Source organism: Herpailurus yagouaroundi, unplaced genomic scaffold (genome assembly GCF_014898765.1).
Source record: "Herpailurus yagouaroundi ecotype Mexico unplaced genomic scaffold, PumYag 162, whole genome shotgun sequence".
Classification (NCBI taxonomy): Eukaryota; Metazoa; Chordata; class Mammalia; order Carnivora; family Felidae; genus Herpailurus; species Herpailurus yagouaroundi.
In genome coordinates, this window is record NW_024412403.1 from 55,695,886 (window position 1) to 55,709,647 (window position 13,762).

At 35.2% G+C, this 13,762-nt stretch overlaps 1 protein-coding gene across 9 annotated transcripts in view; it reads right to left on the bottom strand.

The window, feature by feature from the left end:
* Positions 1-13,762, bottom strand: part of CD47 (CD47 molecule) — a 54,819-nt gene that overhangs the window by 5,614 nt on the left and 35,443 nt on the right. For 4 of the 9 annotated variants that reach the window (XM_040484423.1, XM_040484422.1, XM_040484421.1 and 1 more), the window contains 7 exons: positions 11,967-12,074; positions 10,483-10,575; positions 9,359-9,451; positions 8,447-8,539; positions 2,492-2,523; positions 1,080-1,104; positions 439-471 (listed from right to left, as the gene is read on the bottom strand). In XM_040484423.1, coding sequence (XP_040340357.1) covers positions 439-471; positions 1,080-1,104; positions 2,492-2,523; positions 8,447-8,539; positions 9,359-9,451; positions 10,483-10,575; positions 11,967-12,074 — 477 coding nt within the window. Of the gene's footprint in view, positions 1-438; positions 472-1,079; positions 1,105-2,491; positions 2,524-5,590; positions 5,638-8,446; positions 8,540-9,358; positions 9,452-10,482; positions 10,576-11,966; positions 12,075-13,762 lie in introns of all 9 variants that reach the window. The other 5 variants (XR_005793271.1, XR_005793272.1, XR_005793273.1 and 2 more) reach the window with 5 other exon arrangements.

The window sequence follows — 13,762 nt, forward strand, 5'->3', positions numbered from 1 at the left end:
GTCCCTAGTTGGAAAAGCAGAGATATTAAGTCCCCATGAATTAAATGCAACAAATCACCAACACAAGCACAAAAGAAACCCTGTCAAGATGATAAAGATTTGTGCCAGATTATCTATGTGTCTTCTAAAAATCATTTTTAAAAGTTACAGGCACCAGACATTGTAGCTGAAAAATGTTTTTAAAAAAGCAGTAATTTCTCTTTGCTACAAGCAGTAAGACTGGAAAGTCTGATTCGTGACACCCTACAGCTTTTATATCACTGGTTTTGCAACTTTTAAGAGTAGCTTTAAGTTTTATAAATCAAAAAATGTAGACCTTTATGATTTGACAGTGTCCCTTTTATATACAAAAAAAGCATACTTTAAAGAAGCCCTTTTATTTCTTTTCAATGTTCCTATTTTAATCAATCTATAATTGCAGGTGCATTTTACACTTACCATCATTCATCATTCCTTTTGATTCTTTAAATGCTAAGAATTAGTAACAAGCCAAGCAGTTAGTAAGGTTCAACAATTAGAAATCATTTCTAAATAAATATGCAGTAATATCATGCTAACTATTCCACAGCTATGAAGACAAATTAATTTTAAGTCTATTACTTTATTACAAAAGCATGTCTGTGGCTCATATCCAGACTCTCAAAGGAAACAAAGTCAGTTGGGAACATAGATCTAGGTTTAGGGAGAAAGAAAGTGAGATGCTTGGGTCTCACGACATGACAGTCTGTATCTGAATTTGTAAATCAGAAACTGAAATTAATTGAGATTCTTTTCTATCGGCTAATATAAGGCAATGGTCTTCTTGCCTAAGTATTGCTTGGCCAGTGCAAGCAAGGACTGGAGAGATACTGAGGAGTGCGTTTTTCTTAGAGGTAAGAACATTACAATAGTAATACTCTTAATTATTATTTTAATTATTATATTAATTATTATAATCAAGAAAAGAGAGGTCAGGCAAGAAAAAAATGGGATTTTTTTCCCCAGACATAGATGGAGCATTCTAATTGCTTTGGGGCCAGCTCAAATTATCATCTGGTAATGGATCAAGAAGAATATACAAGTTTGTAATAACCACATACCATTAAGGGGTTCCTCTACAGCTTTCTGGAAAATATTTAAAATATATTTACGTAAAAATAGAATTTATTTCATGTCCTTTTATACTAAAATTTATATATGCTAACATTTAAACTCTATAGTAAAGAGTGAATCCTATAGGCTAAAAACAAAGTAAGGCAATAAAAGTTAAGGAAACAAAGATTGCCAAGTTTACCTGATAGTTTAATAACAACTATTAGTCTTTTAATATTTTTCTATGCAGAATTTCCCACCCACTCTGCCTCTTTCAGTTCAAGAAATTCAAACTTCTCAAAAAAAGTGCAAACATAAATAGCAACACAATAATAGATAATACAGTTAAACAAGGGGGGAGACAAAAACACAATCATTTTTAAATCATGCAAGTTGAACTCAGTAACAAGGAAAGAAAATGTGTTAAGATTTAAGGGTCCAATGGTTGGATTATCTCTAACAGAGGCACTTTAAACACTGCTGGCTGTTGGTGACCAATGTAGCTACAGCCCCAATCTTTTCAGAATAAACACCCGTGGAAAGATGCACCCTCAGGCCCTCCTTGCCTATCAGACATGTCTGTGGAAGCTTGTCAGACTCAGGAGTATATGTAATCTCCACTTCCTGCCACAGACAAGAGTCTCAATTTTGGCATTTCAGATAGAGCTACTATTATTCCTTCTAGGAAGGTGAGTACAGTATAGTCCTCTCCAGGTCTTCTTTCCATAAAATAGTTCTTGGGCCTGTCACATGATAATTCTCTACACGGGTTTTTTCACCTGCTCATTTATCTGGTTTATTTCCTAATTTGTTCCTTTTCTTGGAATTTTCTTAGATAGTTTTTAAGGTATCCAAGATAGAGTAAAAACTATAGTACAGTTTGGAGGAAGAAAAATGCTTCTAAAATGAGGGAAGAAGGGAAACGAATCATAATTCAGAACAGATATATTTCAGCAATATGTACATTTATTGCATAGATTATTATTTTTAATGAAATCAATTTCATACAAATCTCTCGCTCTCATTTTAAAAGCCTGAAGTAACATTTTGTATACCTACATCAAATGGAGCCAATAGGTGAGGCAATATACTGGAATCAGCTTCCTTCAGCAGAGATAATAACCATTATTCTTACACAGAAACTTTCCAGTTCTGAGAAAGTGAGAAGTCACTTGAGAAATTATTAGCACAATGTTAAGGAATCACTGATTCTGTCCTACTGCAACTAAAATGACCAGATATATTTTAAAGTAAGTTGGATCTACTCATGCAAAAGTCATGAAATTACTTCAGTGTTCTCTTAATCTGATGGTATACACTGAACAGAGAGCAAAAGGCTTTAGTATCTATCTCAATTATCATTTCTCAGTCAAAACCATCAACTGATCATTCCAAATTCATTTAAGAAAGTTTAACTTACCCTAGGAGGTTGTATAGTCTTCTGATTGGAAGCTGATATAATTAAAAATTGAGAAAATAAATTTAATACGTTAAGGCAATATAATGTTTAATCTCAATGACTATTAATGGTTAATTTCAAATGATTTTATGCATTGATAGAATATAATGATCAAATGACCCACCTACATCAAATAATAAACCAATACATTCTCTCATTTGTACAGGCTATACTTCTCCTAAATCAGCCATTTGTTAAACTTCTTGGTGAAAAATGCTGTCTATCATCTATTCATCCCCACTGTGGACTCTATACCCCTCCCCACTCAACCCAGCCAGAATGTGGACAGAAGGTGGCAATGACCAATCTTCACCTCTACTCCACTGCCTGCCCTTATTAGCTCACTGTTCTCATTCCTTGTGACCCAGTCTTCTCTTCTGCTTCCATCTTTCCAGTTTTCAATGCTCCAAATAGCTAACAAACTGAAAAAAAATATTCAGATCCCTCGGAGTTCAATGAATTCTCCCAACAGTTAGTTTTAGCCACAATCAACCTCTTCTCCATGTACTCTTTCTCAGTTTTCCAAGTTACCCTCTGCACTGTTTCTGAGTGGACTGGTTAATGAAGGAATACAGGGCATGGAGAAAGAGAGAGGGGAAAAACATTTACTTCAGTTGCATAGGGAGAAAGAGAGAACTTCGTTACAAAAGCCAAGTGAGAAGGACCCAGCGCAGCGGAAGCCAGTCCTAAATCAGAGTCCTATATGTATGAAAGCATGAACCAGCAACATCCTGTGAACAGGCTGGTGGGAGGGTAATGCTATGGGATAGTCAATTACATTATCCTGTGGATTGGATGGAAGGCTGAATTTGCTTGTGAGCTACCGATGCAGGGCCCCAGAACCGCTCTAGTGTTCTGTGCTCTTTACTTACTACCATTCCTCCTCCACATTCACCCCTACCAAGCTTCCAAAGCTGATGGGCAATGGGAGTGAGACCCCACGCAAGGACAGCCAATGTAGAAACCAGCCAGAAGCCAACAGGCTCTCTCAAACAGAGACCATGGTGACTAACTAGCCTGAAAAGTTTTTCTCTCCCACTGAGACCTGAAGAGGAGAAAGAGAAATAGACCAGAAAGTTGGTGATGGAAAGGAAGGTGACAAGGAGACAGAAAGCAAGCTGGGAGAGAAGCTCAAAGATTAGAGACAAACATAAGAGAAACTACCAAGGAGAAGACAAGAACAAAATATAAGATGAGGCCATAAAGGAGAGGATGAGCTCTTAGGGAAAGAACCAGAAAGGAACTCACAGTATAATCTGCAGATGGGCACTGACTAACTCTTGTTACTCAGAGGGCAACACGATGATTCAGTTTGTAGAGATGTATCAGAACTTTCTAATTCCTAAATGGCTTACTGTCTCAGCCCCTGTGAGGTCTGGTTATATCTCAGTTCTCAAGAGATTCCCCATCTCTGCTAGTGTCACGTGTGGCTTTAAAGTAAATCTCCCTTACAGGAGGCACGGGGGCAGCGGTGTGGTCCTTGCAGCCAAACAAGGAAACCACTTTCTAAAGTAGTATGGAGTGAAATGGGTTGGGAATATGGGTGAATCACATTTAGCAGCCTCTCAAAAGAAGCCAAGCAGAATTATAGAACTTCATTAGGGATCATCACAGTAGTTACATATATATACAAATCACTTCAACTAAACCATGACTCTATGTTCTATCCAAGAAAAGAAAACTGAACAGCTGTGCAAATTTCTGACTGGTAGCGTGAAGGATCAGAGGCAAGATTTTAGAGCTATATTTTTGAAATCATAAATTTATTTATCAGGATTAACATTAAGAACTTCCAAGTAACTCCTTTTCTATCCTAATAATGTGTAAAGAATAGTTTCTGAGTTCCAATTCTCAGGTCCAGGGAACATCACATTTTGGCTAGACCATTCTGGAAAATAAGAGCTGGGATACCAGTCAGCTGTGCTCTCCCTAGTAGTAGTATAAAACCCAGAAGTGCAAAAGCTAATTTGAGTTTTCACTTGAGTTAATTCTCTCCCACACACATATGACCGAGGTGACAAAATGGCTGTGGTTTATCTGTTCTTACCATGCCTAAGGCACTACACACATACATACATATGTGTATATGTGTGTGTGTGTATGTAGTCACATATATATGTAGTTTAAATACATATATTTATTTATTTTTAAGCCACAAGCTTTAAGGATTCCATATGAGCCCCCTTGCAAGGTTTCTTCCTGATTTGTTCTTCTCTCCCTGAAACATCTGATGACATGACACAAATATATTTCTACGTTTTGAATTTTCAGAAATATTTTTCCTACTGATAGCAGACCTACCTCTTCCTAACATCCTAACAGTGAACTATAAAATATCACTTATATATATTCACTCCATGTCATTCTAAAACAAGTGATATGTTGTGATAAATCTGGTTTTTGATTACTAGTAGGTTGATTTATAACAAAACATAATTATATGTCTTTATACTGAACTGGTAATGGCTTAAAAAAAGGAAAACAAAATGAACAAGTATGGACTCTTATAAATAATGGATATAAATGCCCCATATAATCAACAAGCCTAATTCTAGTGAGTTTAGTTAGCAGTATTTAATTTTCTATGTGATTCACATTATTATTTCCAACCCCAATTTCATTTTGTAAAACTTAAATACTTCCAGTAATAAAAAAAAAATCCAACAGTTTAAAAAGACCATAAAAAGTGAAAGTTAAAATCTTACTTCTAAAGTAACAATTAAGGCTACAAATTTAAACTTGGAAATAATAAAAATAACAAAGTTAAAATTCTCATAGGGCCATTAACTTACTCTTAAAAAAGATAGCTTGGATTTTAACAACAACAAAATCTGAGAATTTTATTGCATTTAAGTCAAGACACATTCATTAAGCTTTTCCAAAACAGAGCACAATGAGTAAAATTTATTTTGGAAACACAATTACTTGCCTCCTGATAAAAATGCTAAAATTTGCAACCTTAATGTTACATATACTGATATTTACACACTCAGGTTATATAAGAAAAACACACTAATTTTCCTATTCTACCACATTATCTAAAGAGCAACTTTCCTGTACCTTTTCTCTTCTTGCCCTTCAACTGACCGAAGGTGTGCCTCTGAATTCTGGCATTAGACAAGTTGATTTGGAAAGTTAATTTAGAATATTCTCAAAATGTCAATAAAATTGGACTAAATTCTTAACATATAAATATCTATATGCTAAACTATGATAAAGAAAAAATTGGGGGAACTCTTTTAGGATTTTACTTTCACTTCGATTTTTCACATGAGAACAGTATGTGTGTTACTACACTGGTTTCCCAAGCTTCTTTGGGAGATAAGCTATGGAGAAGGGAGAGACAGGACCCAGGAGGTGGTAGCTAGACAATGCCTATTTCCACCTGAGTCGGCATTCCAGACCTGTTGGCAATTCTACTGAACATCATTCTTTGTTAGACATGGAAGGCATGGGGAGCAAGGCAATAAAAGGGAGGATGATCCGGGGTGCCTGGTGGCTCAGTCGGTTAAGTGTCTGACTTCAGATGAGGTCATGATCTCACAGTCCTTGAGTTCAAGCCCCATGTCCCGCTCTGTGCTGACAGCTCAGAGCCTGAAGCCTGCTTCAGATTCTGTGTCCCACTCTCTCTTTGTCCCTCCCCCACGCGCGTGTGTGCTCTCTCTCAAAACTAATAAGCAAACATTTAAAAAAAAGGGAGGATGATCCAGACAATGAGGAATAAACAGAACAAAGAGCCATCAAAGACACCTAATACTACATCATGTTGTAGGAATATTGAGGAGAACATTGTATTCTCAAACATTCACACAGAGCAATGTAACTAGCAGTATAAACTTCAAGAACCACACAAATGGGGACTGGAATATTCAACAAAAATAGAATATGTATCAACATTCATAATGTGATGCTCATGATAGCTACTACCATTGGGCTGAGAGGTCTTCATTGTATTTTATGGACCTGTGAGTCATGAACTAAGAAAATTTTGTTGAGGAAATAACTCTGATTTATGAGAACACATAAACCAAAGATAGGGAGATTTTAGTTAAGTATTTTGTTTATCTAACAAGCATTAACTAGATAGGGACAAAAGAATATGTAACAAAACTGAACTCAATGATCAGTCAGCAAAAGCTGAGGTTAAGAAACAAAGGTAAAGTTTCTTTGACAATATTATGTAAGCCATATGGAAAATTATTTGACTAACAATTCAAGGTTCATATAATTTTTGAAACACAGTAAAGTTCACCTAAAGCAGAACACTGATTTTTTTTTTACTCTATTATTTGGCAACTTTTGATTATTTTGACAAATTTTTAAGAGTCTGGTTTACTGCTTAAATAAAAAAAACAACTTTTTTAAAGGGATACTAATGTAAACCAATCGTAGGGAACATTTTTAGCTTAAATCAGACAACATACTACCTAAAAGCATCTGCCTCTATGTATAAAAAATAAGAATTTATATAGACATCTGTTATTTGAAAATTGGCAGATTAAATATGTAATTCAAAAAAATTAGCTAATTCCAACTTACTAACCATTTATTTTAAAGGTAGTAAAAACAACATGGAAGGATCCAGAGTGTATAATGCTAAGTGAAATAAGTCAGTGAGAGAAAGACAAACACCATATGATTTCACTGATATGTGGAATTTAAGAAACAAAAACAAAGGAAAAAAGAGACAACAAAAATAAGATTCTTAATTATACAGAACTGGTGGTTACCAGAGGGGAGGTGGGTGGAGGATGGGGGAAATAGGCAAAGGGAAGTAAAAAGCACACTCCTCATCATGAGCACTGAATAATGTATAGAACTATCGGGTCATTAATATTGTGTACCTGAAACTAGCATAACACTGTATGTTAATTATACTGGATTTTAAAAATTAAATTAATTAATTAATTAATTAATTAATTAAAAGGTAGCAAAAGCCTAAATTTTAAAGCTCCATGTTTTTATTATATTCGTTTCGTTGCTGTTGTTGTTGTTTTGGGAGGTTTTATTTTTATTGTATTGTATTTTTAATTTTATTGAAATCCAAGTTAGTTGACATATAGTGTGTTAATGGTTTCAGGCATAGAATTTAATGATTCATCACTTACATATAACACCCAGTGCTCATCCCAACAGGGCCCTTCTTGGTACCCATCACCCATTTAGCTCATCTCCCCTATTCCCCTTCCCTCCAGCAACCTTCAGTTTGTTCCCTATATTTAAGAGTCTCTTAAGTAAAAATATTTTAAAGTCAAGTAAAGTCAAAAGACACTGTTCTTTTAACAAAAGTGACAGATTTTGAATTTCAAACTGTCTACTTAGGGGAGCCAAGGTCTATAAACAATCTGCAAGAAGAGCAAGTAACAACTAGGTCTCTCATAGAAACAATGGGACAATTAAAAATCTTTTTCTATTAAAATGAATCTTTGCCCCACTTCAGGCTCTGTGCTGACAGCTTAGAGCCTGGAGCCTGTTTCAGATTCTGTGTCTCCCCCTCCCTCTGCCCCTGTCCTGCTCACACTCTGTCTCTTGTCTCTAAAAAAGTGGGTAAACGTTAAAAAAAAATAAAAATAAAAATAAAAAATAAAAAAATATAAAACAAATCCTCAACATTCTCTCCTTTTAGCTAGTATAGTTTATACATTCTAAAACATAAAGCCATTTTTAAAAAAATAGTTTATAATCTAAAATTTTCATTAATTCATATTACTTCTACCCTCTTTCATTACCCCCAAATCATTCCAATTTTATTATTTAAGAAATACAGCTGCATTCATGATATATTCTCGTTTTTGGGAAAACTGATAAATTTCTTTAGTCAAACCATAAGAGCCAATCAAAGCATTACATTCGTTATATTTCAATTATATAACTGAAATTCTCGGCACAGGCTAACAAAAAATAAGATTGACTTACCAACAAGTTTCATATAAACTAATCCAAGTAATTCTGCTAGAGCTATAATACCCAAACCTGAAATCAGAAGAGGGCCATTCACTGGGGTGCACTCTGTAAAAACAAGTGAGATTTTACATTAAAAATCTACATGAAATAAGTTATCTTTTTAAAAAAACAAACAACAATAAATCAAGTTTTAAGGAGAGTAATTCTTTTTCTAATTATTAAGAAACAAAAACTACCTACATATATTCATCATTATTAACTCAGTGAAATGCCTCCAAATTATTAAAAGACAAAAGATTTTGTTTGCATAACATGTGCCTTATCACATCAAGACTAATAGAAAATAGTGTGTAAAGCCTTAAGTTCCAACCAATTAGAGGCTGGTTATTTAAAAAATTCTCCCACAAATATAGGCACAGCAGTTTGGCTGCTAGAATAATCAGCCACAAGCCATATACAGCCAATATTCTCATGGCAATATGGAAAGCACTATTCTCAGTGGGGAAAAAAAGAAAGTTAAAAAAAGAAAGCTCACAAAGCCCACAACACCAAATGCTGGCAAGGATGTGGAGCAACAGGAACTCTCATTCATTGCTGGTGGGAATGCAAAATGGCACAGCCACTTTGTAAGATAGGTTGGCAATTCGTTACAAGCTAAATATGTTCTTAACATAACAACCCAGCAATCACACTCCTTGGTATTTACTTAAATGGAGTTGAAAACTTATGTCCACACAAAAACACGCACATGGATGTTTATAGTAGCTTTATTCTTAATCATCAAAAACTGAAAGCAGCAGGATGTCCTTCAATAGGGGAATGGATGAATGGATAAAGAAGAAGAAGGAGAGGAGGAAGAAGAGCTCTGTCCAAGAGAAATCTGTAGTAAGAAAAACTGGGATGAGAAAAGAACGTAACCCTTACCTGAGACACAGAGGCTTAGTCCAACCACAGAGAGCACATAGCCCAGTACCTGAAGGATCAATATGGCGATGGTGAAAGAAGACATCCAAACACCTGAAGAAAGAAAAAGTGGGTTGAGAGCATTTAAGAAGCAATCATACCGACTTGTATTTTGTGCAATCAAAAATAATATCCAGTGACCATAGACTGACTCTGGATTTCCTTATGAGATGCTTGATTCTTTCCCAACGATTTAAACTTTGCCTTTTCACACAAGTAGTCTGTTCCAGAGTCACACGTTCAGCAGTCTTTTATTTTCACAGTGAGCTGAGCTGGACTGGTGCTTTTTACCCCAAACCTTAGAACAATGCTGCTTTTACCACATTTGTGCATTTTACAGTATGAATGGCTATTATGCGTGACTTCACCACATGCACATAAAATTACTCTAGCAAAGAGAACCATTATGCAAAACATGCTGCTGTAAACATCATAACCTCTGTCTCGTGTGCCTAGATCCGTAATTTTATAACAAATTAATAACTTTCCAATGTACACCAAGCCAGAGATAAGCTCAAAGACCGAGTTAAATGTGCAAATAGGAAAAAACAGACTGTAATAATAACAAAAATATGTTAGTGATTGACTCCAAAAATGCAGTGAAGATTATACCAATTACAATTTGGATACTTGCATCATCTTTTAAAACTACAATGTTGAGATTTGCCAATAACTAAAAAAGATATTTCTATTTATAATTGATAACCCTAATTTGTAGAACTATTTTTTAAGACAGGCTTGGCAAAAGAAGAGAAAGGGCATGTTTAATGTCTACTTATAACTTGAAAAAGCTGAAATAAAAATATGAAGATAATCATTAAGAAATTATATAACATAATTTTAAAAATCCACTGGCTAGCATCAAATATATATGAAAATTACTTTTTATTAAATAATAGAATGCCCTGAAAACCTAAGCTAACCTTAAAATTAATCCACACAGGGGAAGTGTTACTAAGAACATAAGCCGACTTTTATTAAGTTGTGAAAGAAAGAAAAAAAGAAAATCATACAAGAAATATTTTAACCAAAAATGTTTTCAAAAAGAAAAAGGTAGACAAAATCATGCTATAACATATACTTACCTATCATAAACACACAGTACTGAAGTAATATTAAAATCACTGTAGGAACCACAATTAAACCAAGTCCACAAGAATTCTTTGTTGAATATTCACCTGTTAATAAAAATAACATTAAAAATATTATCCTGTGTACTTCCTACTTTACAGGAAGTTAAAGTACTCAAAGTTACTAAGTGTATTAATCTCAATACTACTCTTACAAACTGCAAAAGGTTCAAAAATATATTTCTCCCGAAACTTCACACAAAACAACTATTTTTTAATTTTATTTTTTAATGTTTTATTTATTTTTGAGATAGAGAGAGACAGAGCATGAGCAGAGGAGGGGCAGAGAGAGAGAGAGACACAGAATCCAAAGCAGGCTCCAGGCTCTGAGCTGTCAGCACAGAGCCCAACGTGGGGCTTGAACTCACAAAACGTGAGATCATGACCTGAGCTGAAATCAGACGCTCAACCGACTAAGCCACCCAGGCACCCCACAAGTATTTTTTTATTAAGACCAAACTTAAAACATCTACTAAATGTAAACATCTAAGTCTCAACATGTGGAAACCTTGACTTGGCTTTGCCTCAACTACCCACAGAATTCCAGTGAGAAACTTGGGAGTCCCTCTTACTATTCCCTTTACTTGCTGTGTTCAATCTGTCCCAAAGTCAATACAGTTGTTCTTTCAAGTTATCTTCTCAACTTTTCTCGTCCTCCCGGTGTCCTAACTCCAGAGGCAAACAGAGCTGCCAAATTTATGTTCCTAAACAGTACACTGTACTGTATCTAGCTCCAAAGCAATGACAGATCTCTCCAGTCTGCACTGTGGGTCCCAGCTCGTATCTGCCATCTTTCCATGTGCTGCACTCCCTTTCTTCCCCCTTCCACTCCCATCTTCCAAAAACAAGTGGTTTCAGATAGAATTGTTTCCTACACCCATCCCCACTTCCAGGTCTTGGCAAATGAAGTCTGCCTCTCCAGTGGGGTGAATGATGGCCCTAAAGATACATCCACCTCCAAATCCCTGGAGCCTGTGAATATTAACTTCTATGGCAAAAGAATATTACATTATATAGCAAAAGATGATTCAGTTAAGGATCCTGAAAGGAGGAGTTTATCCTGGATTATCCAGGTGGGCCCTAAATGTAATGACAAGTGTCTCTGTAAGACAGGCAGAGAGAGATTTGACAAAGACACTACTGCGGCAGCAATGGAAATTATGGTGCCATAAGCCAAGGAGCTACAGAGTGCCAGCAAACATCAGAAGCTAGAAGAGGCAAAGAATGGTTTCTCCCCAAGAGCCTCAGGAAGGATTATGGTGTTGAGGACATCTTTAGTTCAGCTTTATGGCTCCAGAACTGTGAGAAAATTTCTACACTTTTAAGACACCCACTTTTTGGTAATGTGTTACAACAGCCCTATGAGCTCCCCCCACCCCACTGCCCCCGGGTCCTCATTTCCATCAATCCTGCCTCACTCATATAACTGTGTATCTTACCTGGGACAAAAAGAATGGCTCCAACAATGACAGCTATAGTGAGCACTAGTCCACCAACAAATAAAAGAATGGTTTTCTCCTTCATGAGACTGGATTTATATTTAAGTGCTTAAAAAAAAAAACACGAAGAATTACATGAACCCAATCACAAAAAGTAAAGCCATTTCTGTAACATATGAAATGCAGAGATAAACTGTAACTTACTGTAACTGAATAATCTTTGAGGAACAACTCCCTCCTATCATGTGAAGCTACCTCAAATCTTTTTCATAAGTCATTATCTAAATTATTGTCATGGCAGTATAAATATGGGTACTAAATTTAAAGGTGATGCTTTATTCCCCTATATTTAAAGAATGAAGGTATATACATCAGGCTTTCTAAATTAAGGCATTATTAACATTTTGGGCCAGATAACTCTGTTCCGTGTATTATACAATGCTTAGTATCCCTGGCTTCTACACACTCTATGCCATGAATGGCCCCCCAGTTGTGTCAATCAGAAATGTCTCCAGACATTGTTAAATGTCCCCTGAGGAACAAAACTGCCTCAGGTTTACAACTGATATACATACACTGATGAGAAATAACTGGCTACTTAGTAAAATATAAAATTAGGAAAGCATTTGGAATTCTAGATTGTTTTGAAAAAGTAGAACATTAGATACATCAGACCCTTTTGGTATCCTGAGGGTAAAACGTGTTTACATTGTTCAATTAAAAATAATTGTATAAAAATAAACTACAAATACTCAATAGCACTCATCATATGTGTTCCTGTTTTTGGTGCTAGCTCTATTGTCAAGTATCTAATACCGTCCTTGAAAGAATATAATGGATAAGCCTAAAAATATTAGAGTTGCCCCCTGAAACAACACAGGTGTTGGGGAGCACTGACCTCCCTCACCATCTGCAGTCCAAAATCCAAGTATAAAACTTTTGACTCCCCCAAAACTTCACCACTAATAGCCTATTGTTGACTAGAAGCCTCACTAATAACATAAACAGGCGATTAATACATATTTTGTATGTTAGGTGTATCATGTCCTGAATTATAAGAAAGTAAGCTACAGAAAAGGAAATATTAAGAAAATCATAAGGATGGGAATATATATATATATATATATATATATAAATATATATATATAGCATTGGACCATAAAAAATCCACATATAAGTGGACCCACAGAGTTCAAACCCATGTTGTTCAAGAGTTAACTGTATTTCTTTTGCTATACATTCACCTTTTGGGTTCTGTTTTGGCTAATATTAATTTTTCACCAAGAAAGTTGTTAAAGTAACCTAAAAGGAGGCTGAGTAGCAGAGTGTATGACAGAAATTCTGCTGTGTTTCATACACACAATATTTTCCATGCCATTAATCAATGGGTGACTGAACTGAGGTGAAGATTTTTTTAAATGTTATATTTAGCATTTAATCTGCTTCAACTAAAATGACAAACTATAAATATATATATTTATACATTATTAATTATAAATATCTTTATTTATAATTAAATATAATTTTAAAAACAACAAATAAACCCTTAAATGACCATAACAAAATCTATGTATAAGGTATTATAACCTAGGATTCCATTACAATCTATGGTTAAGATGTTAAGATACAATGCAGGCACCTGAAGATTTTTTAACTCCCTACCTATTTTAGGTTGTAATCATACTTTAGATTGTAACCTCAACTTTATTCTCTTCAGGGGGCTATGGAAGGCTAAGCAATAACCAGTCCTGAAGCTGAGTAATCAAATCCACGTTCATCAGAAAAGAGAATCAATA